Source organism: Triplophysa dalaica, chromosome 19 (assembly GCF_015846415.1).
Source record: "Triplophysa dalaica isolate WHDGS20190420 chromosome 19, ASM1584641v1, whole genome shotgun sequence".
Lineage (NCBI taxonomy): Eukaryota > Metazoa > Chordata > Actinopteri > Cypriniformes > Nemacheilidae > Triplophysa > Triplophysa dalaica.
In genome coordinates this window covers 8,727,824-8,755,279 of record NC_079560.1, presented here as the reverse complement: position 1 = coordinate 8,755,279, position 27,456 = coordinate 8,727,824, and the positions used below count along the sequence as shown (strand labels likewise).

Here is a 27,456-nt window from a genome sequence, read left to right as displayed (position 1 = left end):
TTTTCCAAGTACACCCAAGCCATCCCTACCAAAGACCAGCGGTCTAACACGGTGGCAGACGTGTTAGTGAAGCACTGATTCAATCTGTTTGGTCCCCCTAGTAGCATTCATTCCGATCAAGGCAGAACTTTTGAAAGCAATCTATAACATACATCTATAACAAAAATCTATAACATTCAGAAGAGTCACACAACACCTTCTCATCCACAAGGTAATGGTCAGTGTAAGCGGTTTAACCGTACCTTGCATGATTTGCTACGCACTTTACCCCCCGAGGAGACGCTGGCCGTGGTATCTCGCGCAATTGGTTTACGCCTATAATACCACAGTCCATCAGTCAACAGGTAGTACCCTTATTACCTAATGTTCGGCAGGGAGCCGCGTCTACTTGTAGATTTTCTATTTGGAGATGAAACTGAAGAGGGAGACGGTGGGGTGGAAGATTTGTTAAGGGAGCATCAGGAAGTATTGGAAGAGGCCTATAGGCATGTGAGGGAACGGTTGAAGTCAAGGAGGGAGTTACGAGATCAGAATTATGTGCCCAAGGTCAATGACACCGGTATAGGAGAGGGAGAGTTGGTGTATACCCGTAATCATTCCAATAAGGGCTGTAATAAGATTCAGGACAGATGGGACCATGACCCCGCTGTATTCGGTGGTGCGACAGCCTAGGGAAGGGGGTGCCCAATCCTCCATTATCCCCGTGGGCCAAGAAGGCCCAATACGACAGGTACACAGAACAGAACTTAGAGGTGTACCGAGGGCAGTGGTGGGGGTAGTAGGGCGCTCTGTGGCCGATAACGAGGCCCAGGAGGAAATTAAGGGAAGTACTGATGTTGGGGAGGTAGAGTTTCACCCTGGCGGAATGTGGCAGGTTGATTCATGGGAAGAGATTAGATCTCCAGACCCGCCTGTAAGCAGTCTTGGAGAAGAGAGGGTGTTCGAGGGGATGGAAGATGCTGCACAAATAGGACAGGGGCCCCGAAGATCTGCTAGGAGGACAGCCGGTAAACATTCGAATCCCTATTGGTTACCACAATCAACTGGGGAGACTAACGAGGTAGAAGATTAAAAAGATTTTTTTTTGCACCGATGCAATTCGAGTGGAGGAATGTAGCCAGTTGGGAGTTGGCCGAAGACAAGGGGTGTGGCTAGAGGAATAAAGGTGCCCGGTAGGAAAGAGTTGGGAGAGGTGTCTGTTTCTGGCCGACAGGAATAGAAGATGACACACCGTTGATGTGGAGGAGCTGCGGATCTACTCTGAGCTCCTCCCGAGTGACCGAGCTTCTCACCCTATCTCTAAGGATTCGCCCAGCCAACCTAGGAGAAAGCTCATTTCGGCCGCCTGTGTCCGGGATCTTGTCCTTTCGGTCATGACCCACAGCTCATGTCCATAGGTGAGAGTAGGAACGTAGATTGACCGGTAAATCGAGAGCTTCGCCTTGCGGCTCAGCTCCTTCTTCACCACGACGGACCGGTACAGCGACCGCATTACTGCAGAGTAATGCAGATTTCATCTCTGCTCTTTGCAGATGACGTTGTCGTGATGGCCCCATCAGACCATGACCTTCAGCAGGCATTGGGACGGTTTGCAGCCGAGTGTGAAGCGGCTGGGATGAGAATCAGCACCTCCAAATCCGAGGCCATGGTTCTCAGTCGGAAAAGGGTGACTTGCTAACTTCAGGTTGGTGGAGAGTTCCTGCCTCAAGTGGAGGAGATCTTGGGGTCTTGTTCACGAGTGAGGGAAGGATGGAACGGGAGATATTTATAATTGTTTTTTTAAACATATAGAAAAACTAATATACAATAGTTTTTATTAGTGATTCTCTTTTTTTGGCAAAATATTTCACGGTTAATATGTGGCACAAATTGCTACCTCAATTGAATAATTAAAAAAACCTAACATAATAGTTTAAATTTGTTAAACACCATTTAGTAAAGTATGTGTTTTGTTTTTAAGTGAGTGTGTGTGTGACTAAGGGAGGCAGGGATGGAGGGAGGTAGTGAGTGAATGAATGACTTAAGAAGAGAAGGAGCAAATGTATAAAATAAATGAATTAGATGAATTCAGAAAATTCTGTGTGTTTCTTAAATACAGACATTTGTTAAAGTACGGTAAAATATGTACAGCATAACTTAAAAATAAAACACACACTTTACTAAATGGTGTCTTACAAAAGTAAACTATTACGTTAGATTTTTTAGAAATGTTAAATTATTTAATTGGGGTAACAATTTGTGCCATATATTAACCGTGACACTTTTGGCCAAAAAAAGAGAATCACTAATAAAACATAAAGTACATTCGTTTTTCTATATACATAAAAAATATTTATAAATAAAAAATATTTCTCACTTCTGACGAATATCATTTTTTATATTGATATGTCAGTCATACAATCTGTTGATCTGTTGAGACTGATCTGTTCTGACTCTATTTTCTTCTACACAGAAAAAAAAATGAATGAATGAATGAATGTATGGTTCTGTATACTGTGTTAGTGAGACCAGGGTTCTTTTTTTTTATTGCACTTATGCTTTTGTTGTACTTATGCTCTCCCAATTGCTTTGGATAAAAGCGTCTGCTAAATGACTAAATGTAAATGTAAATGTTAATATTGTATTTTCAATGGTATTAAAAAAAAGTAACAAAATTAATTAAAAAAAGACTATTTTCCGCTCTTAACAGGGTAGTGTAGCCTATCCCTCGTTCAGTACATTTCTCCAAACCATTACAAATTGTAATTTGTTTAATGTGTTTTGATGCTAAATGCAATTTTCAATAAAGAGTTTATAAAAAAATATTTCCGGTATGGTTGTTATGGTTCCGGTTGTGTCAAACTATGTATATTAACCGTGACATATTTTGCCAAAAAAAGAGAATCACTAATAAAAACTATCTATACATAAAAAAGTAGACCCGTGTTCGCGCATGCGCGGAACAAATCGTGTTTCCGGGACGGATCGGGTAGCATAGTGCGTGTCCTGTGAAACTCCCGGAAGGGAGTATCGGAAAGGTAACCCGCCTGTTTATTATAGTGAATAGGATGTTGGTTTTAATATGTACGAGAAGGTTGTAATTTTTGTATATTATAACAGTTTGACTTCCGAAGTAGACGGATGTTCATGCCGGAATTGGAGGAGTTTGTTGTTCATGATCATGTGCGAAGGTGCACATAGGCGGGTCTCATTAAACTATTGAGACGGGTCGTATAATTGAGGAATGTGGGATGAGGGTTTTTAATGTAATTATTATAAAGATGTTTTGTTTTCATTTGCAATATGGCAACGGCTACTTTGGCTCTGCAAGGCCTATCCATTGCTCTTATTATTTCTTATTTTTCTACTTTTTGTGTTATGACGCTTTCCTCGGCCGCCCGACAAGGGAGGGTGTCATGACCTAGAGAGGAGGCCCAGGCGTGACTAGAGTTATTTTTTGTGTGTTTGTTTGTTGTTTAATGTCGAATCTTTTCCACTACATGGCTGCCGCGAGGACTTAATGTAAAGCGCTGTAGGCAGAGATGAGACCTTAATTGTTTGTATGTACAGAGTATCTCACCAGGGGGGTTTATGTGAATGTCATGCTGTGTTTTCGTGTATTTCTTTTGGTTTCTTTAACTTGATTTGCTGTGCCGTGGATGCATTGTGAACACACATCTCTGCTGAGGTAATTTGGGGAACGTCCTGGTGTGTAGTACTTGTGTGAATGCCACCAATAAACTCTGGCAAACTGGCAAAGTGTTCATTGAAGAGAGTACTGCAACAGAGAGAAAGAAAAATGTTCTTCTATTGCACTACAGAGGAAAGCACAGTTATTTTTAGGAGTGTTGCACATCACAGTCGTGATGTTCTGCAATTTCTACAGTTTGTGTGTGTTTGCATGTTTCAGGGCTTTACATTAAGCATTGTCATGTGGTTGTCTTTCGGACACGTAAATGTGTCTTTCACTTGTCCGAGTACAAAAATTACTTGTCTAAAGATAATTAAATATATATTTCATTTGAATGATATATAATATAATTGTGTAGAATTTAGATTACCTACATTTGTTTTAGTATTTCTAAGTTCTGTGTTTCTCATTTTTTACTATATAATAGTGGAATATTTGTCCACATAAATTACTGTAGTATACTATATTATTTACTGTAGTAAACTGTAGTAAAAAATAATAATATATTGTTTTTGAACTTTACTATAGTATACAGTGTTTATCAATTTACTAAAAAGGCACTTTGAATTTTCAATAGCAAATACAATAGTACACTACTGTATGTTTTGTCTGAGTGTTCAAATTAACTGGACTTTTATTTTGAGGGGTCTTTGGGAAGACGCTTGTTTGCAAATAGCTTCACTCAAACAATAAAACGATCGTAAAATAAACTCTGAGAGTAACACTGGAGATTAAGTTAATGGGCCCTATCTTGCACCCAGCGCAATTGACTTTGTACACCGACGCATGTGTCATTCCTATTTTGCACCCGCGCAAAGCGCGCTTTTCCCTCCACAGAAGCACGTCGCTAAACTAGTGAATGAACTTGCGCTCCCTGGGCGGTTCAGCGCAAAAAAGGAGGCGTGTTCCGGCGCAAACAATCCCTGGTGCTATTTTGCTGTTCCATTAAACAATTGCGCCACTGACCAGAAAAAACCTAGTCTAAAGTCAGTGGCGCGTTGCGCGTTGTTCATTATGCTATTTTAAGGGCGCATGCTTGACCATAATGTATAGCGTGCACAACGCGCATACACTTTGCTCATGTAATCTACACAGATGCAACAGTTATTTTTGCAAATCATAAATTGTGTCACTAAAAAAATATTAACACATGAGATGACGGAAATCATTGTGGTGTCCCTCTGCTGGCGTCAGGTCCTGAGTAGAGGCAGATCCACCTCCCGTAACACGGCGTGCCCGATTGATGCTGGCAAGCTTGGACTTTCCCCGTCTTCTGATGTCATTGTAGCGCTTGCGGCACTGGTGCGACGTCCTGGGGATGCCAGCTGATGAAACAATTGTGGCTATTTCCTCCCACGTCTGTTTAACTGACGCTATTTTGGGTGGGTTTCTCCCATCCCCATACAACACAACTTCTCTGTCTTTCACTGCTCTTACAAGAACATCAGTCTCCTCGGCTGTGAACCGCTCCTGGCGTGCGCCTGGTAAATACGCCATAATAATAGCAATCCATAAAGGAACTTGCGCACCTGCTTTTAAAGGGAATGTTGGATGACGCTCTGATTGGTTTATTCCCCGTTACGCCCAAACCACACCTATGAATAATGAAGTTACTTCAGACCAACCCATTTTAGATTTGCGCCGGGCGCAAGAGCCATTTATCCCGCCAGGAAAATAGGTACAGCGCCGAGACCCGCCCACAAAGTTACTTGCGCTTTGACACTTGCGTTTCAGATCGTTAAAATAGGGCCCAATGTGTTCATATCCTCATACAGTGCAGACGCAGATAAATCCTCGACCATCACTCGTGTTGTAAGTTAAACTGTGCAAATAATTCACTCAGACACGCAGAACAGCCGAATGACATTTAAAGGAGGCATGAATTAAAATCACAATCTTAACCCTAGTTTTTGTTATATAAGAAGGAATCGTATTCACGCGAACATCATGTAAGTGTCAGAACTGAAAACGTCCTTGTTTCTGAGATAATATCTGTTATTGACACCAGGCCCAGCGAATGCCGGGTTCTGGAATGCACCTTTCTATGACGACATGGATAGGTTGAACACTGCCTCCACAGAAAAATATCAATGACTACTTCTCTGGTCCCGCCCACTGGTTCGCGCATGACAATTCTGAAGTAACACAAGTGGCGTAAAACCAGGAGCGAGCAAGCAATAAACAAACATGCATTAAAGATAGCTAAATATTGTGAGACCCCTGGTTAAGTTATTTTTAAAGACCTTCCAGCTCATGTTGGAAAAACATGGTGCTTTTTCTAGTTTAATTTCTCAGAGGATTCCTTCGTGAACAAGGCAGAGATCGACAATGGATTTGTGAAATGACTAAAATTAAAAAGCAGTGCTGCTGTGCCTTCAATATTAGATCCAATAGGAATGGTGCAGAAATCTTATGCGAGTAAAACATTTTTGTACTATGCAGAACTATTGCTTTGTTAGAGATCGCTTGTTAGAGATTCGCCCAAGATTAGTATTACCTGGGGCCCTCTAGTCATTTGTGATACTTGCAGAGGTTGTTTGTGATCTTAAGCTCGTGCGAATCGGCATCATTGTGATTTGGCGGGCTCATATATAACTTTTCAAGGTTTTATCCACGGTTTGTGAATAATTGAGACTGATTTGGTATTATTTCGGATGCTGTGTGATATCAATAAGTTACCTGGAGTCTCCTGTTTGATTATTTATCATGGAAACTCTCATAACATTTGAGACCCGCGATTGCGGTGATCTTTTGTCCGGTTCGGGGTCACTGGTCTCAAATGCTGACAGGTACGGTCATATATCATTAAACGCAATACAACTATAGGCTATGCAAACTATACACAAATCATTGCCATCGCATCTGGGAAAGAAGTCAGTAAATTTGAGTAAAATCATCCCGTGCGAATGCGTCACATGAAATACTGATGTGGGGATGTCATTTATAAATCACAGGAGGTCTTCATATAATACTTATGCCGTGCGAAAACTGTGAATGGTGCTAATGTGCAACCTAACGTTACGTCTCAAACCAAATTCACAGAAGGCTCCAACTGTGCAAACAGCTATACAATCAAAGCCGTGGTTGTTTACTTCCAAGTGTCTTCAATGAGAAACGCCCAATAAAACCGAGCGTTTGCTTGGCCTCAAAACCATTGTAGAAAATAGCCTATTACTTCTTGATTTTGAAGTTTTTGAATGTAAAAATCACGCAAACTGCTTAACTGGACTCATACAACACTATAAAACAATAAACAAGGCCAGTTCATGAGACCTTTAAGCATCTGTCCCCGTTACTGACTGTTTGGTTACACGAACATGAACATAGTACATATGCACATTTCTTTTATATATCTTTTTCACAATAACAGTCATTATGTTTAAATTTCATTGATCAAATTTGACAGTATTTTTCGTGTACCCTTCAAAAAATTGCTCTCGAGAAATGTTTATTGCCACCTCCTACTGTTAAATTAAATTTACGCACATGCTTATGAGAACACAAAGATTCCAACCTCAACCAAAACGGAGAGAAGAGAGTACAGAGAACGAAAGACAAAAAACAGACAACACTTTTAGGAGCACCGAGCAAAGATAACAGACTAGCATTATATGCAGGGAAACCACTAAAGCTGTTATTGTGAGATGTTTTCGCGAGATAGGGGCCTACAGCTTCAGAGTGTGGTTTCAGAGGGGAGGGGTTGGGTTTTGGGGGGGTCTCAGCACGGTGTGAATAAGGACGATTTTTCAGATGCGCCATTTAGCCGGTCGGGACTTCTCTACTGATTGTCATTGCCACCGACTGAAGGAAAAGATGTCTCACCGTTTCTTGAAATCCAGATGAATGTACCCAGACATGTGGAGTGTGCTGTCTTCCGCATGTTTTCTTGTTCTTACATGATTATAGTTCAGCTACGGCGTGTTAACCACAGTTGTCGCCCACGGACGCATTCGAGAGCACTTATACTAGCAGCCTTGAACCCCACCTCCTCACACTGATGCTGCGCCAGTTTACTCAAACCCCAAACATCTAGACGGCATTGCAAATATAGGCTGTGATATATAGGGAGCAATATAGGGTTAGTTGACAAACAGACGAGATGTGGCAAAGGTGATATATGATTTAAACCTAGGTTTGTCCAGTAGATGTTTGACAATAATATTATTAATATTATAGTTGATTTGAGGGCATATTGTCACATGTTTTGAAAAATAATACATTTATTTATTCATAGTAATACAGTAAATGTATTGATCGCGAAATAAAGGTTTTCTATACACTATAAAGTGTACAGAAGTTAGTAAATAACGCTGAAAAAAATGTAAACCTTTGGAAGTTAGTAAGAAAATCAGTTCTTATTTTTATGACCAAGCATAAAGAATACAATATTCAAGCGCAAAGGCTTATGGGTATTCCTCGTGCAATTTTTACTCATATTTCTTTGTGTATGGATTTTGTAGGTTAAGGTAAATTAACTAAGATTCTTAAATTATGGATCTAAAATGCAAGTAGTAATGTTTAATAATGTTTAATCATGATGTTTACAGTAAATGTATACACTTTATTAAATACTTTATAACTGTTTCATATACATTTCAGCATCAAAACTGCTTTACTGTAAATTTGGCTGCAAATAAAGAATCAAATTTTACCCCATACATTATATTACATTTCCCAATAGAGTGCTACCATTGACGTCAGCATCATTTTGAATATGTACACTGTAAAAAAAATCCTGTAAAATTTACAGTAAACTACTGGCAGCAGGGTTGCCAGCCAGTTACTGTAAATTGTACAGCCACAGTACTGTAATTTAATTTACAGCCATTTACTGTAATTGCAGAATACAGGAAAAACTGTAATTTTGAATAGCAACAGTATAATGCTGTATTTTTTACAGCAAATTGCTTGATTTTAATTTACTTTATTTAGAAGAAATACATAAATCACTGTATATCCAGTATGTTTTGCATACTGGATATACAGTGTTTATTTTTTTTTAATTGATACAAAAATACATTACAGACAAATTGTGTACGTTGTTGTATAATTTTATTCAGTAAGAACTTCATAGTATCCAACATGGCTCTTTAAACATTCATGTTTAAACAACACGTTAACCAACATTACCATCATGAAACAACATTGCAAAACAAGGCCCAAGTGAGTCTGTAAAACGGTCCACATCTTGATCCATCAGAGCACAACAAGTAGCTAGAACTATGGAAACGAAACAAGAGAATAATGTTAGATATTCAATTTATAGTCAGAGAAAAACAGAGGACAACATCTACAGTCAGAGAATAATAAAATGATGTAATTCAATGATGAGATCTGTGTGTGTGTGTGTGTGTGTGTATGTGTGTGTGTGTGTGTGTCTGTGTGTGTGTGTGTGCTTCTTACTTTTCATCGATTACACTGAATATTCATCATTGTGTTTAGAAGAGCGGCGACATGTGGGTTCACTGCAACCTGTTTCTTCTGTATCCTGGCATTTTAGATGACGCTGCTTGTTCCACTCTCTGGATTAATATCTACAAAGAGTCAGGAAAAACTAAATGTTATATATTAAATGTACAAAATATATTATATTAAAACACATGAATTAAATCATCAGCTTGCTAGTGTTAAATAGGGGAGACTTCTAAATAATTTGCCCAAAAAAATTGCATCTCTCGTTGAGAAATATTGTTTTAAAGGTCTTAACAGGTATATAACATTAACATATCTATAAAAAGCAGGTAAGGAAGTTGTTCAATTAATACCTTTCATTGGACTCCAAGTACATGCTGCCCCATCCTGGTACTCAAGATTGAATATGTAACATGCTATGAACAGAGTGGGAAGGCCAGACATGAAGCTGTGCTGAGCACCGTCACACACAACCTAACCTTCAGTAGTCAGCATCCAGTGGCCTGCATAGCAAAGTGTGTCCTAAAACAAACAATTATACATGTGACAATAGTAATAGTTAATAGTGACTATACAATTATCTTTAAGCATTTTACATTTTAACTACATTTTAGTATAAGTGACTCTACAAACAAACTCTAAGCAAATTAAACAGAGTAACTTACACTTAAAACCGTACTTATACAGAAATGTAATCCAACTAACGTTAGGGATGTCACGGTCAAGAAATTGTCACAATAGTATTTTGTAACGGGTCTCACTCCCACCCTCCAACGGTCCTATTTGTGAGACAGGCCTGCTATACAATGAGGGTGTCGCTAACGTCTTTTGCTCAAGCTCTCAGCTGGCCTCCGATACATAAACTGTATATCTAGATGGTTACGTACATTAATCACTTTACCGGGCTATCCTCCGTGAACATCGACTTACCTCAAGCTATGGTGACTCATTTTAATTTGGTCTCTCGATTTAACGGATGACTGCATTTGCAAATTTGAATTACACCACAAAATAATCACGAGCGAGTGTGGTATCACAACTGTCGAAGCATGTAACTTTTACCGAGTCTACGGCGTGCGCGATGTTCAACATTAAAAAAACAACCGTCAACTTACTAATACAATGAACTGTAGCTCGTCACATACCGCCTTCACTCCTGGTGTGAACAAAAACTCTAAATAACATGAACAACTTCTGTCCTCAGGTGCTATAGCGACGGAGAATGTTTGAAATCTTACCGCGACGGCGCTGCTGAAACCCCGCAAGACTCCTTCGGTCCCCGCGGATGGAGGTTGAATCCGGGGTTAGCAATATGAACCGCGAATTTAGATACCTCTATATAAAGTTACCAGTATGATAGTTACCAAATATGGAAAAAAAATACGTAATAAGTTACTTACCACAGGTGTGAATCATTCATTTTGCGCACTACCCCAATCTCGACTGTTGAAGATCATCCCGCCATTGTAGATTTGAAATTTACAGCAATATTCTGTACATTGAGTTAATCCGTCACGTGACCCCAGAATGCATTGCACTTTACAGCAATATTCTGTATTATTTAAAATACAGTCAGCTTCTGTAAAATAACGCTGTAGTTTTTACAGCAATTCGTTACAGTGTAGGTTTTACTAGGTGGTTGCCGGTCAGACATGACCATAAGATTTGTTTAGATGTTTCAGCATTTGCACAAACTCTGTCATTGTTTTGAAAGGCCTGAAGCTTGTTGTCAATAATAAAAGGTGGGATCTTGATTTCTCTAGGGATTACTATGCCACACACTACAGCCATTTCTGTGAACTTCTAAGGATCTTGTCTTTGACAGATTGAAGCGCCTTTAGCGTTCACAGTGAGTCAGTGAAGAACTGTATGTCACGGGGTATTTGCACTGAAAAACTGTGCACTGAAATACATAAAGGCGATAAGTTGATTCAAACTTTGGCTTTTAGTGTGCGTGAAATGTTTGGGTTCCTGTATATATAAATACAAAAGCAAACAAGGACCTGGTAAATGCAGGAAGGGTGCAAATATACTGCAGGGTAACCACAACCTCTCCACAACACAATCACATGAAATACACTAATGCTAATAAAGTCAACAAACATTACAGAAGGACTAACTACAGTAGACAGTGCAACATTGTATGTATCATTCTTGACAATATATATTGAAATGATCTAGTCTGGCATGTCTATGTAAATAAATGGCGGTCAGATGTGTATATGATACCCTTTGGACATGGAATGATTCATATAAATTCCCCTAAAATCAAGTTTTTTAAAGACATTTTGTAGTTTAGTCTTAATTCGGTTGGGCTTGCAAATTTTGTTTACAGGCCATGTAGTAGCACGGATTGACACGCGCTGGCCTCATTTTTAAACAAACTCAATTACTGAAGGCGACAGGAAGTGGGTTGGAATTGGTTACCACATGTTTTTGTTTTTAGAAAAGGTACGTGCTTAGAGAGGACTTTGTATTTCTTTTTTACCTGCATATTTTGCAAACAGTCATGAAACTTTTTACTCCATGCCTCCTATATTTAACATGTATTTGTTTTAAGGATGAGTTACACTCCCGTTATGCACTAAACCAAGTTTTGTCTTTTTATATCTGATGATTATTTTTTATGTTTAAGTATTACAGTGCATTACTGAAATCTGTTTTTCTGTAACATGAAAAATAAACAAGACTATATTTTTGTCTTTCTGAATCAGGAAAAATGTTCACCTTGGAGTTTTGATTCAGACAGAAGCGCGAATTTTCTCGACTTCTGGTTTGACCTAAATAAACTGCTGACTGCTCTCCTCCAAACAGTATGGTTATATAGGAGCTGCTTCTCAAGGTATAGACAGATTTATCTTCTTGTTTAAGTTGTAGGCAAAATGTAAATCTCTTAAGTTACTTAAGGACCTAAACAATGTAAACCTATTATGTTCTTTGAAATCTTATTCATTATTTTTTGTTACCTGCAGTTGAAATTTTCAATGCACTTTTAATATACATGTCTTATATCCTCCCTCCCTCTGTCTCTCTCTCTCACTTACTCTGTCTCTCTCTTCCTCTGAAAGTAGTACTAAGAGTTGAACTGTAAGCTGTCACTGTTGTCAGCAACTTTGTGTGAGTAATGAAGACGGGTCTCTTGGCGACTGCTGGATATTATTGGATGAGAGATGTCGGGTGTATTTTTGATGCTTTTTGTTGTTTTCTGTCCTTTGATTCTGTCTGAAAGTGGAGATGATGGTAAGTCATTTGAGTGGATATAATAAATAGTTGATTTAATTTACTATAAACTACTGCAGTATACTACAGTTACTCACTTTCAGATGTTTTCAATGTGAGTTGCTATTATAAAAGTTGCTGTTAAATGGATCTTTGTACAAATCTCTGAGTTTTCTCTGTATGACTGTGTCGATTGGGTGCAGCCAGTTGGGTTAAAATTGTATGATAATAATTTCACTAGATATGCCCATGTAGTGTATAATATGAATGTGGTAAACAGTTTTGACATGCTGCCCTCGGTGCGGTTGTTTGCTTCAGCCTCTGATTTCCCACTTAAAAACCTTCCCCACCCACTCCCCCTCTTTCCTCTCCCCTGGACAATACTGCTGAATATAAATGCAAAAGATAGGAGGCAGAGATTAATAGCAGAGGAGGACTGCTAAAGGGGTTACGTCGGAAGAGGCTGCTTTTAAATCCTGTATGCATCATCATCCTGTCCTTTGGTTTAATAACTTTAACAAAACATCTGTGCCCTCACTCATAAAAATAAAGGTGCTTCACGATGCCATAGAATAACCTTTTCTCTAAATGGTTCCATAAAGAGCCTTTATCGTCCGAAGAACGTCACAAAAGCTTCTTTGTGGCTAAAAAAAGGTTCTTCAGATTATAGAAAGGCAAGAAAGAGATGGTTCTTTAAAGAACCTTTGAGTGAATGGTTCTTTGTGGAACCAAAATTGGTTCTTCTGTTGCATCACTGTGAAAAACCATTAAAGCACCTTTTAGTGTTTGGTGGAAAGTGTGATGCTTTTTCCACAAGAAAAACTGATTTTCTCCATCTGATTTATTAAAAGATGTTTTAGATGACGAGGATGTGACCTGTTCATCCAATTTGACGTTAAAACAGAGCAGTCTCTCCTGTTCTCTGAGTGGCGAACCGAGCGAGGAAGTCAGATTAACACTCTGGTAATGAAATCATCTTCATTTCAGACAAACATATTTCTGTAAAGAAATGTATTGCTTTCTTTTTTTTTGATTTATTGATTAGAAAACTTCCCTTATATTTATTTGAAAATATCTGTCTGCAGCTGAGTATATTGAGTAGATAAGTGAATCTGATAGTGGTCTGTTTGTTTGAAGGTCTGTTTGTTTGAATGTATTGTGCTTGGATCAGTGAATTGGCTTTGACTGAATGACAAATAACAAATATTTCACTTTTTAGTCTGTGTCATGAGTCTACCTTATCATGTCATGTCTATTCTTGGTCTTGTGACAGATTCATGGCGAAGCCTTAGGTTTTATGTGGAGAGAGAGATTTTGAACCTTTCGACCTTCTATACCCTCTTTTTGGTCCTCGTCTCTGTTCCCTCCATCTCGTTTCCTTGTTAGCGTTCCTTGAGTGTTTGATTCCCTACACCTGTTCCCTTGTTTATTATCCTTTGTCTGTCTCCCTATAAAATATCCTTGAGTCTGTTGTCCTGTGCTCGTGTGTTGTACTTACCCTTGCGCTTGTTTGGCTGTAGTCAATGAAGGAAATTGAGTCTCTGTATGCTTTAAGGATTATCTTGTCAAGACAAAGTTAAGTCTTAGTATATTGTGGCGTTATAGCTCTTGTCAAGTGTGTTTTAGTTTAGTCCATTTTCAGTTAGTCTTTGTTCTGTCATGGCTAAGTTATCATTATTGTTGTTTTAACCCCATCGTGGGTCTTTGTTTTGTGTTTAAATAAATCTTGTCTTCGTTAAACCCCTTAAAACTGCTCCCTTCAATTTGTTTCTTCCAGTATGTCACACCAGACTGTCTGTACAAATGCAATTAAGGGACCACAGGACTTTACTTTTCCAAATTTGACCATTTTGGCAACATATGACCTCCGGATTGAACCAGGAGAATATGTCAAGACCAACCTCAAGCTGCCAAAATTAGGTAAAAACAAATTTCTTATTATAGTTATAACATGTCTTTTAAATTACTGTATAAACATATTTCGGGCCTAGAGATATACATCATATGTAATTTTTCGTTTTTTTGTCATTACAGTTAAAATACCTGCCCCTCAAATATTGTTGGCCACGTATATAGAAGATGCAGAGGAAGGCTTCTTGTCAATTCAACACAATCATGATTATGTTAAAAATCCTCTTTTTCAAGTGAAGATCTTTAGTGAAAGTACTGTTCCTATATTGGTACAAACACCGTTTTCATTATACATATGACCTCTCCTGAAAAAAAAGTGCATTGACATATTTAACAACAATTCTTTTTCTTTACAGGATTTTAATACCAAACTGCAGAATATAACTATAAGCAGGGATAAACTTGGTGGCGTTGGTGTTTATAATATTCTAGTTAGAGCAAAACCTGAGGGATATTTTGAAGGCATGTGGAGTGAATGGAGTTCAAAAGCCAGTTTCACTATTAAAAGTGAGTAATTTACATGAGAAGTAGCTGAAGTTTATTAGTTAGATATGTGTGAAACTTTTAGTAAAATAAAACATAATCTGAATCGGATTGATTTATGTTTGAGCTATTGAAAGGTTTGTTCCAATACTATTGCTTTAATGGTGGAAAGGTGTGATTATAATTTTAACATTGACATGTTTTTGAAGCTCCTGGCAAAACAAGAAACATTGATCCTCCAATAGTCATTGAGATCCTCATCATATTCTCTGTATTTTTGCTGTTGATCATCTGTCTTGGGACTTGGACTTGGAAAACAAAGTGAGTCTATGTTGCTATTAGTTAAGAATCATGGGTCATAACTTAAAACATGGTATTTTACCAACTGTTTTACTCCCCCCAGCATAAAAAACTGCATGAAACCAAACATCCCACATCCCAAAACCACCCTTGCACAAATACAAAGAGGGAGGGAGGTAATTTCCAGTTGTCATTTACCGCTTCTGGTAAATTTTTCCAATGTGGAGGCCTGCAATGCAACTCATCAATTATGTTCTCTTTAGGGTTTTCCTTTCATTTTCAGCCCTGAGATTTTCCGAGACACTTTCATACACCGCGTGGATTACGTCGATGAAAAGCCAACCGCTGAGGAGTTTCAGGAGGGTCTGGATGAACGCCGCTACAGTCGAGTGAGTTCAAAGGATTCTCTTTCTACATCCGTGTGTGAAATGGACACAAATGTGGCGGAACTGCTTCCAAGAGAGCAGTCCCACTTGAAAATCGGATTGTCAAGTGAATCCGATTTTCCTGAAGAAAGAAAATGTGTATCTGAGGGTGTAACGACCCTTCAAAGAGAATGTAAAGATGAAGCTTATGTCACAATGTCAAGCCTTTTCAAAACGCAATAAAGACTGGATTAAGACATGCAAATCAAAGACCTTTACAGGTTATGCTGCTCACATGTTCAAGGTGTAACCAAGATTGTATATGATGTTAAGCAAAGAAGACCGCTTGAGATGTGCTCACAGATAATTTTCCTTTTTAGACATTACTATTATATCCAGTTTGGGGCACTGATGAAAATATGTAAGAATATATATATAAACTCCACTGGGTGATGGATGAATGTAAGCCTTTTCCTAGAGCAGTTTCTGGTACAGCACTAAACCCAAAATACAATGGACAGAAGTGGTCCCAAATACAGTCCATAATTCTCAAGTCATCACAGACCTAAATAACAGCTGCTAACGTTGGTGTTCATAACCATCTATCTATCTGTCTGTCTGTCTGTCTAGCATCTATCTGTAGCAATCTGAATATTGTGTATATTATGTATAGTGGCATATACAGACATATACTATGTGTATCAGGAATGTTAATAAACTTAAGACTTAAGCAATCAAAGTATTTAATATTTTGCATTAATTATACTATATTACATCTGTATAAGCCCTTCAAACTTGCATGAAAGTAGAATATATTTGTACGATTTAAATTCTATTTAGTACGCATGTGACTTAACTTGCAAAATGTATAACTATAGCCTATAAATAAAATCTGTCATAACTATTTGCATATCTATCTTTGTGAATCACAAGACAACATCACACTAGTTTTAGCAAAAGCATTCAACATGCAAGGCATTTTACACTAAACATTGTTATCAATAACACATAATTTAAACTATTCATATTTCTACAGTGTTTGTATTGCTCATCCTTTCAAATTATAGTTTCACTCTACAACCGTACTGTAACCTTAAATTTCACAGGTATCAGAATACAGTCTCAATAATTAAAAAAATCATAAACCTTTTTAAAAGCATAAACACTCATAGCTTCCATGCATTCTTCATCATTAAAATAAAATACACATCACTATCGATAGAGGCGCTGACTCCACTATAGTAGTTCCAGAATTCATCTTTTGTTACCTGTAGATAGCAAAGACAAAGCATTATTATTAAACAAATAAATAGCTGTAACAGAAACCCTGATCACCTAGAGGACAAGCCAAAAGTCAACCAAAAGGATAATCCCAACCCAGACAAACAAAGACATTTGGTGTGAATTTCCAACAGATTACAATTGACGAGTGTTTCTCACATTGGGATCCAAGCATCTGCAAAAGACTTTCATTAGCCAAAAGAAGATGATGCACAATACCCGAAGTCTGGCAACAATACCACACCACCTGTTTGCCTTAGATGATGTGGCTGATTGAGAATAGAACAGTACAATGCAGGTGCTTGTCTGCAGTGAGAAACACTGTTGTGGTATTAGTAGTCGGCTGACGTTTGATTGTGTGGAGTAGATTCCCAGAAACCCAAAGTTAATAGTTGTTAGACACCGATGGTAAATACGCGACTTTATTTTAAGTCTTGACCCTGTCAAAACTGTTCCAGGTGCATTTAAGACAACAAGTGATGTCCCATACTAAGTAAAACAGAATAGGATTCTTTGAAAATGTGATTTTTTTCTGAAATAATAAAGAAGTCTTATATTTAAGGTGCTTATGTATTATAAAATAGGACATGGTATGTTATTTATAATGTTACATAGCAAAAAATGTTTACGGTACATTCTGCTATTCTGAATAAGAGAAAAATATTGAAGTTAAATGTTGTATCTAAACACAACATGATCTAAGAGCTTAAAACTAAACAGGGTTGATAGAGTCAAGACATCAGTTATGACGTTGTTTAACTGGATCTTTTGCTGAAGTTGGATCCGTTTCTGTTCTTTACCCTAAAACAGATGTAGAAGTTTAGTCAATCTTCCATGCGTTTCTCATCATTACTATAAAGTAGACGTCTGTATCAATGGAGGCACTCACACCAGAGTAGTAATTCAAAAACTCCTCTTTTGTGACCTGATGTACGAAGACATACAGCATAATGAAAAATAAACATTGCAGGACAGAAACATAATGCTAGGAGAGAATCGCTTTGAACATATAAATCTACAACTCTTTGTGCAGTATTATTACGCCATTATTTCTGTATAAAAACAGATATTGTTGTTTTTTGTTCTCGTACCTTCCCATCCTTGTCGTTTGGAGAATCGAAACTGTCCAGGAATTTACGGAATACTTGCTCCTCAGTCCATTCGCCGTTCTGATATTTGGGGTGGTATTTAGCAGTGTACACTCCTCTCAGATCCTCAACTGTAATTACGCCATCTCCGGTCTTATCCAACTTTTTAAACGCTTGTAACACAACTTCCTTTCTTGCATTAGACATAGGCGGCTGCATTTGACATTAAAACAACATGAGCAGATTGCAGAAATTATGTTGCAGAAGAGAAATAAGAACACATTTCTTCAGTGTGTTTACCCTTAGTGTGATGAGGAACTCATCAAAATCAATGAATCCACTGCCATCCTTATCAAAGCGGTGAAAGAGATTGATGGCCTCCTCTTTCTCTATAAGCACCCCGTAGTCATTCAGCCCTTTCAGGAATTCTTTCTGGTCCAGTGTGCGGTTGTTGTCATCATCCATGATTCTAAAAGTCCTGCAAATAATAAACTCAGATATCTATACTGCAAAAACCAGTATAAAAAAACGAAAATCAGTTTGATCCGTTTCAAAGTAACTTTGCTGATAGTTTATCTTTGATCTTAAATGAATATTATAGCCAAATGTTCATATGACATTAGTAAAGCATATGCCATAAGTAAAGCACGTAAAGCACATCATACCTGCCCAGTCCCTTGATGCCCGAGGGGCCTCGTGCCAAACACTGCAGCCTCAGGCGCTCAATGGGGTCTGTACACTCCGCCAGCTTCTTTTTCGCATTTATTGCCATCTCTCGATCATGCCTTGCCGTACCTGCCATCTTAATACAATCTGACGTCGAGTACATGTTTTTAGGCAATTTTACACACGCGTGAGTAAAACGTTAGAGTTGAAAAAAAAATAACAACATACGCTTCACAAAATCATTATCATTAAAAACCTCGCTCATATTCAATACTATGCTAAAGCTAGGATACACAGTTTATAACTTAAAATAAAGATTCGTAATATGATCAAATTACCTGGATTTCCGTTGCGCTTCTTCGCTTTTCCTGCTTTTGCGTTCCGCGGTTTCCATAGAGACGAGTTCTTTGATTTGATTGGTTAGAATTGCTACAGGTGCACAAGGCGTTTCGACGTAAGCTCGCTTTTTAAATAAAGCTTTTTAATGATTACTAGCTGCTAAGCAAACGTCGTACGCACAGCTATTTCATATTTATACACTATATGTTCATATTTAATTATAACTGAAATTATTATATCGAATTCATTCATAACTGATTGTTCGATGTTACTTGTACTTTATATGAGAGATATACAATCATTATTACAATTCAAAATATACGTAATGAACCCCTAACCAATTATTATTCAATTATATTTTTAATAATATTATCTGCCACTTTTTCCATAAAGAACACCAAGAAGGAATCAATCATCATTTTATCAATCATTTATTCATACTTGCAATATAACACATTATGCATATATTTCAACAATTCAAAAACACTGAGAACCAACACCAGATATACAAATGAAGTTTGTGTATTCCAGCATCAGATTCCAGCTGACCTTCATCTATACACAATAAAGATTGACCATAGGAAAGATTACATCTCATTGGCAACAAAGTAACACAGTAGATATGAATAACTCTCAGCAATCCCAAAAGAATACTAAATAAAGAAAAACAACATCTGTATTTAAACCTATAGGGCTTTAATGAAAGAGATTAATTTGAGATTAGATCATGATACTGTTGCAAGAGAAGTTTTTTTTATATTTTATTTATAGTAGTGAATACACCACCACTAAGAGCTGCTACAGGACATCCTGTGAGAAAAAAGAATATGACTTCTGAGCATATTTAAGAGAATACCATGCATAAATTTACACTGAATATATCTGATGTGCGGTGAGCCTGTAAATGTTGTACAAAACTGCACAAAAAATACATGTGAAATTCCTTCATAAACTGTTATAATTTAGTTACCATGTCTTATAATCTATAACCATTATGCATTTAACAAACTTTTATACTCAATGTATTTTGTCTTTAATAAAACTCATATGATAATGAAATGGCTTTAAGGATGATTCTTTTTCAAGGATTTAGGAAAACCACTTTTCCGAACACACTTTGATCCTACAATACCAGCCCGACGTTTATCCACGCATTTAAAGATCACCGGAGTTTGTATTTTGTTGCATTAGTTTTACCTACTATGATGTAAAAAAAAAAGGGAGTCCAAATATAGATAGCCGTCTAGACATTGAACCACAAGTTTACCACAGAAGTAGTAAACCTTCAACGCAAAACAGCTGTGCAAGGTCACTTATACTAGAATTAACAAACATAACACACATAAACACACAAAACAGGTGATGTTCATCCATGTACCGTTGTCATAAGACCTATAACTAAAAAAAGATAAGCACAAAGAGCACACATCCTCCATTCACACACCTGGCAGTTAATTTCGGATATGTGCTCTTCCCAAAAAACATTTTTAAGAGCACAATCTAAACGGTTTTGTTAAATAATGTGTGCAAACCAAAATACATAAATAATACAAACATTTGTGAAAATAAACATTAGATTAGTTAAATGTTAAATTCGAAAAAAATATTCGTTCATAAAAAATTTTCGTGTAAAACATGTTTTGAATGGATGGAATGTCAAAATATGAATTTCATTTCCCTTGTCATTTCTTCTGTTTCCAATTAATAGGCATGTTCATATGGATGACAATTTATCTTAATAAACGATTTAAATGAACAAAAAAACATTTAACCAGTGGGATACATTTTAACCATCCTTTGGAAAGTTTAAATTGTTTTCGCCTGCTGTAAATTCAGATTTATATTCTTCCAACCCTTCCACCTCTGCTAATCTCTCTGGCCTTTAACAAAATAATCATACATACAAAAAAAATGTATTTTGTCGTACAGTTTATATCCAGACCTCTCTATTCAGAATTACAATAAAAACTGATGGGCCACAATCGTTTTAAGTGCTCAGGTACATAACCTGATGTCTATCAGTAGTAAATGATTAGAAACGGTAGTGTGTAATTTCAAATCCTACCAGTCTGTAAAACACCTTGCATGACTCGGTAGTCTGACACATTAACTTTGACTCATTTCATGAAACAGTGTATAACACATGTAGGCAAAAAGGACACTTCCCATTTGTCACAAGCAGCAGTCTAAACGCCTGGCACTTTAGATAAATAACGCTTGTGTTTGTGAGCTTCTCAATGTGGCTGTGTGTTTATCAGGAAGCATGCTGGTAACTACACCGCATTACAGGATACAGGAAGTAGATGTTTACAATGAGAGGCAGGCATGAGATGAGTGTTTTTAGAGGTAAAGTTTTGCTTTCTTACAGTGTCATTTCACAAAGGAGAATGAAAACGGTCTTTTTCTCCTCCTGAGATTAAACGTCATCAAAGATTCGGCTTCGAGAAGAAGACATTGAGAGATACCTTCCACCAGCATGTCTGTGGGAGAGAAAACGAAACAGCAAATGCAGTGAAATAGCATTAGTCTCGATAACAGATAAAAAAAAGGAATAATTAAACATTATGAATATAAAAATCTTAATCTAACCTGCCAGTTTCAGATTGCAAGGGATCATCAGTTAGTGTTTCAGCATTGAAGTCCAAAGGTTCAGCATCTTGCAGTAGTTCAATACTGTCTCTCTCTGGCTGGCCGCCAACGTGTGAGTACTTGGCCTCTTCTCACAAAAAGGAGAATACAAAATTAGATCTATCAAAGTTAACATATTAAAACCCAGACAGGATGGGATTCAAAAGTACTATTGGAAACCATCTTAAACATACGCCGATTTGCATTTGAATTCATGGTTTCTCCATAGTTGGTTTCCTTCATCTCCGACATGGTGGTCCGGTTTCTGCCAGCAGTTTCATCACGTTGTGCATAACGTTCTCTCCACTCCTGACAAGAAAAGAGTGACCGTGAACACCGGCACTTTAATCTGAAGTGCTTTTAGTTCTGTGTTTTATGGCTGTTTGAATAAACACTTTCACATATTGGAATAATTTTGTGCAGAAATCGGATGTTCTTACTCTTCGTCGGTTCTCCCCATCCTCTATCCTCTGCCGTTTTCTTCGTTCTATGCAAAAGACAACATGACTAATTAAACGGATGTCTTCTTTAAAACCGAAAGAGGTAAAATGTGCTTGTGTAACTGTCCTGTGATGAAGCAAGGTTTCTCACCGTTGCAGAAGAAATGTAGTGATAAGCAGAAAGTGATTCATATGTAAATCATTGTTGATTCCTGTATGGCTATACATCCTTAGCAACTAGAGTTGACATCATTTTTAAATCTACAATAAGTTTGCAGTGTTCATTTGAAAGGTGGTGTATGAAAACACATCTCAACTTTCATGATGGGAAATTTTATGTCTACAAAGGCTGAAAGTGAAATAAATCCAAGCGACTCACCTCTGCGGATGAGCTCCCTGCCCTCATCAATGAGGTCAGAGGTCATTTCATTGTCTCCCGTGAACTGCTGGAAGCCCACGAGGTTCATACAGCGTGTGCCCAAGCTGGACAGAAATTAGTCATAATTTGGTTGTTAACAATCATTTCAAGTCTAATGGACGATTAATGGACAACATGTCACCCACCTGAAGTATGTAGCAATACAGAGGAGTACAATCAGCATTGGGTAATAGATGTAGAAACCATTTGCGATAAATGACAGAACCCGCATGGAACCCATGATCTAGAACAAAATATAAAGTCAAAACTGTAGCAAGTAAAAGATTTTAATCTCTCTGAACATTTATTCGTAGCGGTTTTAAAGTCCATTGTCTCACATACAAAATAAAGAAAACACGGTTAAAAATAAGTTTATATAAAAAAAACATAGGACAGTGAGTAAAATACAAAACAGCTTTAATGGCAAGGGACTCACAGAGGTGTATGCGGTCTGTTCCTTTGCCTGGTGAGATATGGCAGAATCCATATGAATGAGTCCCAGGAAGTTTAGACAAAGTGGGGGAGTCAGTCGGCAGAAAAGCCTAGCATACCACACACAGGTTTTTTTAATCTATGACAACGTTTGCAAACAGTGAGAACATCTATGTTAAGACAATAATCTCATTGCGTGCGTTTAATATAAAGCAGCCCTTTGGCATTCCACTCACTTTATAACAGTAATACCAGTGAATGTGTTACATACATGCCGCTGAACTGAAGGCTGTAAGCGTCGGTTTGGTGATGTGAGGCCAGGTAATAGTAGTTGAAGACTCGGATGCGGAAAACAGTTGAGTAGACGCAGGTGCAGAGAAAGAAGATGGTGATGAAGCACGCCATCTAGAGGTAAGTAAGTTCAGATCATGCCAAAATCGCAACTTTGGGGTAGGACAGGACTTGTCCTTTTAAGTCAGGTAACCAAATAAGACTAGCTTCATATTTACTTTATTTTGCCATGCAGATGCTTCCTAAAATATACATTTCACTGGATGCACCTTAAACTAGTGACGTCAAATACTTATTTTCAGAAACATAGTTCAAAACCAAGATTTATACTTGAAATCAATAAAATGACAAAGAAATGATTTCCATGAAAATAAAATGCTTCTGTACATACAGAGATTTGAAGTGTTTTACATTACTGAGCTCAAGCTGACTGACCTCAATGTACAGATAGTTGTAATCTCTCTCAGCCAGCTGGATGAACACAGCAAACAGCGAAAGAACGGGCCGAGTACTGAAGAACGTGCACTCTGACCAAACCACAGCAACAGAAAAGAGTGCCAGAACCACGGCCACCACACGGTAGAACCACTGCTTCAGCAAGCATTCCCAGAACCACTCTGATGACAAGACCAAAACACGGTACAGAAAAGCCAAAACAGCTAGACCACACAGGAAATCCTAAATGTGTTAAACTAGTTTATCAAACGTCACGTCTAACACTGACCTACTGTAGGGGTGTAGATGTAGCGTCTGAACCAGCCTACTGCTTCTGGAAGGGCAAAACCGTGAACAAACTGTCGAGAGGTGCTGGTTTCGTTCCTGGCAACGTCCTCCAGGTGAAAAGCCTGCTCAAGCAAGATCTGCCACTGAACATGTGTTCGATTGTGACGTTGCACGGCGTAGATCACCTAGAAGATTGAAAACATGTTACCCTGGAACAAACTTTGAACAGATCAAGATCAGACCTGTATGCCAGGTGAAACTGTACCTGCTTGTGTAGCTTTGAAAGGCTTCTTTCAGTGGGGTATGTGTTTTGTTTATCATCAAAATCCTCATAGTTATCCATGTTCCTTCCCATCTTCTCCTGATATTCAACTGGACACTGAATAAATTTGGATTAAAACAAATGTAGATTTAGAACAAATCCCAATGCAGCTGCAGCCATAGGTCCAAATAAGCTGGTGCCTCACCTTTCGTAAAATAGTGTCCACATTCTTCCTTAAGGGATGGTTGAATTGAATCGATTCATTGATTTTTCGCACTTCCTACCACAAAAATAAAAGAATGTTAGAAACCTGACTCGCATCTGATTCGTCCTTTTTAAACACAGCCCATCCGGACTCCTTTATTTACAGTATACGAACACCTATTGCTTTTACCTCCATCACATCCTCCATGTTCTCCTCCGAATCTGCCTTCTCCGTCATGAGCTTTGCTGCTTTGAAGTAAGTCTTGATCAGCATGTGACCCTGACGCGAGGCCTCCCAGTACGAGCGGGGGATCTCAACCAGGCCGTAACCCAACAGCAACACAAGCAGGAACAGACCCCATGTGTTGGCTGCAGTGATGCCGATGGTCTGTAGCTCATACCTAAAGAAGTGATACCCTGTTAAAGTTCAATGCTTTATGACACTTAAGTAATACCTTTGGAAAATTGTCAGTATTATATAGACCATGAGAGGTGCCATTGAGGGTGCACAGCCACGTAAATAAGAAGGGAGCCGAAGATGAAAAGGTATGTCCCATAATAGATGGCATTCTCGATGAGAGCCGTCTTGATTTTTCCAGTGATGGTGAAACCACCAGATCGCGCATAGGACTGCATGAATGGCAGGAGAAGCCTAGGAGGATAAAATACGGCCATAAAGCATCAGCAAACGTTTTCATTTTTGTATGAAATGTTTCTTAAGATCTACAAAATCTTTTCATCTAAAGGCGCATGCTTACATGTTTACAATTTCATACATGAAAGCATACTCATGCCAACATATTTTTTTTATATAAAACTGTTATTTAAAAAATCCTTGGATGTCCAAATTAGCTGTTTTCAGAAAATGGTAGAATCAGTGTACTTTTTAAATGATTAAATACTGTGTTGACACGCACTTTTCAATATATTTTATTGGTAACATATTTTCACAACCCAGTGACAAGCATAAAGGGTGACTTATATCAAGGATTTATGTTAAAACATACAAATCTTTAAATACGGATCTATGAGGATCCAGAAGGACAGCATGAATGAATAACAAAGGAAACCCAGTCAATAAGAACCCAGAGTAAATGGAAACACCTTCAATGCTGTTTTAAATTTAAGGGTAGAACCTCAAAAACCTGGCTGATAAAATGCCCAAAATACATGCAACTTCCAATAAAAGAAGCTAATATTATAACAATGTATTTGGCATTTTGCTTAGTCATAACAATTCCAATTTTTGTAATTATCCCATTTGTGTAATTCCATATTTCTAACAAGTTTATTTTTATTCTGAAAAAAGTGAAAAAAATATGAATAAAGAATGATTTAGTGACCCTATACTTTTAACTGGTGGTAATATACATCTGGGTTTCTTCTGAGTTTTGTACAAGCATTGTTTAAACTACACAATAGATCAACTGATGCAATGGCAGTGATATATTATTAAACCTTCACAGTGACAAAGATTGAACAAGCTATTTTATAGTCAGAAAAGGGCAAAGATTTCTCACCATGTTAAACACTGTGAGGTCCAATACACAACTCTCCAGAATACTGGCATGATGCCATTTGGAATATAACTCCATGGTTTATAGCACACGCGTGGGGTGCTTTAACAAAAGGATAAAACATTTGTTCAGCAACATGTACATCTATAAAGTCAAAGCATGCAAATTCATGACTTCAGTTCACTCAGTCTTACCTTTGACTGGGTGAAACTGAGGCATTTCCAGTCGTCTGATTGGAAGTGACAGGGCTGACAGACGGTGTCTGAGCATGATCTATCAAACACTGTTTGTAGACTGTCTAAAATACAACAACAAATCACTCCAGCTGAGCATTATGAATTAAATATGGAATGTAAAAGCACTGGATTCTTTTCAAGAGTGTGAGCCAAACCAACCGTGCTGACATCTAGAGGGAGAATGAACACGATGAGAAAGCACAGATACCAAGCCAGCAGTGTGCCGAAGAGAACCATGCGCTGCTGCTTCTGGAAGTCTCCATAGCGATGCAAGAGGAACAGAGCCAGGAAAAAGACCACAACAATCTCTATTCCCAGCGCTGCCCCGCTCATAGTGATCTCTCACTCCTCCTGGAAGTAGAACCGACGGCAAAAAAGTAGGAGAGACCGATGGGATGGGTGTCAAGTCTCTCAGCTATTGAGGTTGTTGTGATTTTGCCAAGGTGTGATCGACATCTCTTGATGATCATCCAACAACATATTTGTATCTAAACATAACTGAAAGAAAATAATAGGTTGATATGAATTGTATACAAACCCCTAAGCCTCAAACCTAAATCTAACGTTGAGTCTGAACCTAAACCCACAATCTGATTTTCCAGGACCAATAATGAAATTAATCCAGAAACGTACTGCTTGGTGCACATTCTCCCTGATACTGACATGCCATCTATTGTTTGAAAACCAGTATGTGAGAAACTGACACGACACAGCTAACAGGTTATGCATGTGAAAGCCCTTTGTTTTTCCTCATTTGAGCATGATGTACCCCATCTTGCTCTAGTTGTAAGTGCCAAACCCGCATTTATTATTAGATGTTGGCTGCGTTTCCAAATCCGAGTCTTGCTCTTTTTTGCTTTATCGACTCAATTATATTTGGGGTTTTTCTTAAGTGCACCCAATTGAACCGATGATGACACTAATATGAGTCTGACTCGGCAGGCGAACGGGTTTGACGAACGTTTAAAGCGAACAGACATGCGGAAATGCATTTTTTATTTGTACATTAATATTAACATTTAGAATTAGTTTTGTTTTTTAAATGAAACGATCTGTCAAACGCAATCGCCAGCTGATGCGACGCCTTTCGGGCAGTGCCCGTGTTTTGATCTGAATCACGAGATCTGAATTCGCCTTACCTCAGATATGTTGAGGTGAAATGTTTAATGAAACAGGATGATGATAATCTATTTTACTCCCGAAGCAAAGACAAACACACAGTCATAAATGATAAATAAAGTTAACTAGACACAATCCACATTTCACTGATTTCCACTAAAACCACACACGTCACTTCTCTGACGCGTTTATGGGCGTGGCTTCGTTTCTTCTTCGCCTGTGTTTATTTACAGGTTGCTCATCAAGCCGTTCTTAGATGTAGCGTCATCTAAAGTACAAAGACGCAAATAAATCTTAGGTCTAATGGTAAAAAACTTGCGACATATGGTGATGTAGGTGCTTCATCTTCTTTTCAACTCATTTCAATCAAGTTTTTACGTCAATTTAAACTGATGTTTTGTATCGAGTTAAAGACTGCAGCACATGATCTCTAAAGACAATCTCGCAGTAAG

The 27,456-nt window shown here is 38.0% G+C and overlaps 3 protein-coding genes and 1 long non-coding RNA gene across 8 annotated transcripts; 1 reads left to right on the top strand and 3 right to left on the bottom strand.

Annotated features, from left to right (window-relative positions):
- Window positions 1-2,961: 2,961 nt before the first annotated feature.
- Window positions 2,962-16,266, top strand: il7r (interleukin 7 receptor). 3 transcript variants are annotated; one of them, XM_056731800.1, is made up of 9 exons: window positions 2,962-3,017; window positions 11,797-12,322; window positions 13,153-13,264; window positions 14,079-14,221; window positions 14,336-14,481; window positions 14,569-14,719; window positions 14,905-15,016; window positions 15,099-15,171; window positions 15,259-16,266. In XM_056731800.1, the coding sequence occupies exons 2-9, from the start codon at window positions 12,253-12,255 to the stop codon at window positions 15,601-15,603; spliced, it is 1,152 nt and encodes a 383-aa protein (XP_056587778.1). In that variant the 5' UTR covers window positions 2,962-3,017; window positions 11,797-12,252; the 3' UTR covers window positions 15,604-16,266. The 3 variants fall into 3 exon arrangements, with proteins under 3 accessions (XP_056587778.1, XP_056587777.1, XP_056587779.1); XM_056731799.1 differs by lacking the exon at window positions 2,962-3,017 and having other exon boundaries at window positions 11,361-11,924; window positions 12,154-12,322; XM_056731801.1 differs by lacking the exon at window positions 2,962-3,017 and having other exon boundaries at window positions 11,361-11,924; window positions 12,151-12,322.
- Window positions 8,419-10,905, bottom strand: LOC130408317 (uncharacterized). The gene is made up of 3 exons (XR_008904737.1): window positions 9,436-10,905; window positions 9,074-9,204; window positions 8,419-8,890 (listed from the first exon to the last, which is right to left on the bottom strand). It is a non-coding gene; the product is annotated as an uncharacterized LOC130408317 (long non-coding RNA).
- Window positions 16,087-18,904, bottom strand: capslb (calcyphosine-like b). 3 transcript variants are annotated; one of them, XM_056731804.1, is made up of 7 exons: window positions 18,734-18,904; window positions 18,395-18,542; window positions 18,030-18,207; window positions 17,733-17,942; window positions 17,531-17,566; window positions 17,402-17,442; window positions 16,087-16,628 (listed from the first exon to the last, which is right to left on the bottom strand). In XM_056731804.1, the coding sequence occupies exons 2-7, from the start codon at window positions 18,529-18,531 to the stop codon at window positions 16,625-16,627; spliced, it is 606 nt and encodes a 201-aa protein (XP_056587782.1). In that variant the 5' UTR covers window positions 18,532-18,542; window positions 18,734-18,904; the 3' UTR covers window positions 16,087-16,624. The 3 variants fall into 3 exon arrangements, with proteins under 3 accessions (XP_056587782.1, XP_056587780.1, XP_056587781.1); XM_056731802.1 differs by having other exon boundaries at window positions 17,442-17,566; XM_056731803.1 differs by lacking the exons at window positions 17,402-17,442; window positions 17,531-17,566.
- A 245-nt stretch (window positions 18,905-19,149) lies between these two features.
- Window positions 19,150-27,179, bottom strand: lmbrd2b (LMBR1 domain containing 2b). Its single transcript, XM_056731892.1, has 18 exons — window positions 27,025-27,179; window positions 26,045-26,383; window positions 25,844-25,947; window positions 25,653-25,751; window positions 24,617-24,784; window positions 24,323-24,533; window positions 24,134-24,208; window positions 23,932-24,045; window positions 23,668-23,851; window positions 23,379-23,560; window positions 22,924-23,057; window positions 22,657-22,762; window positions 22,367-22,464; window positions 22,182-22,285; window positions 21,803-21,849; window positions 21,557-21,671; window positions 21,324-21,450; window positions 19,150-21,214 (listed from the first exon to the last, which is right to left on the bottom strand). The coding sequence occupies exons 2-18, from the start codon at window positions 26,216-26,218 to the stop codon at window positions 21,151-21,153; spliced, it is 2,106 nt and encodes a 701-aa protein (XP_056587870.1). The 5' UTR covers window positions 26,219-26,383; window positions 27,025-27,179; the 3' UTR covers window positions 19,150-21,150.
- Between the last annotated feature and the right edge of the window lie 277 nt (window positions 27,180-27,456).

What these genes read in the sequence shown, in the direction of transcription:
- il7r (XM_056731800.1), top strand. Translation starts at nt 12,253, where the DNA reads ATGTCGGGTGTATTTTTGATGCTTTTTGTTGTTTTCTGTCCTTTGATT. An exon ending in GTCTGAAAGTGGAGATGATG is followed by an intron (nt 12,323 to 13,152) that starts GTAAGTCATTTG and finishes ATTTATTAAAAG; the next exon opens with ATGTTTTAGATGACGAGGAT. An exon ending in CCTCAAGCTGCCAAAATTAG is followed by an intron (nt 14,222 to 14,335) that starts GTAAAAACAAAT and finishes TTGTCATTACAG; the next exon opens with TTAAAATACCTGCCCCTCAA.
- capslb (XM_056731802.1), bottom strand. Translation starts at nt 18,531, where the DNA reads ATGGCAGGTACGGCAAGGCATGATCGAGAGATGGCAATAAATGCGAAA. An exon ending in AGTTCCTCATCACACTAAGG is followed by an intron (nt 17,943 to 18,029) that starts GTAAACACACTG and finishes TGTCAAATGCAG; the next exon opens with CCGCCTATGTCTAATGCAAG. An exon ending in CAAACGACAAGGATGGGAAG is followed by an intron (nt 17,567 to 17,732) that starts GTACGAGAACAA and finishes TTCGTACATCAG; the next exon opens with GTCACAAAAGAGGAGTTTTT.
- lmbrd2b (XM_056731892.1), bottom strand. Translation starts at nt 26,218, where the DNA reads ATGAGCGGGGCAGCGCTGGGAATAGAGATTGTTGTGGTCTTTTTCCTG. An exon ending in TCCCTCTAGATGTCAGCACG is followed by an intron (nt 25,948 to 26,044) that starts GTTGGTTTGGCT and finishes GTTGTATTTTAG; the next exon opens with ACAGTCTACAAACAGTGTTT. An exon ending in CCTCAATGGCACCTCTCATG is followed by an intron (nt 24,534 to 24,616) that starts GTCTATATAATA and finishes TCACTTCTTTAG; the next exon opens with GTATGAGCTACAGACCATCG.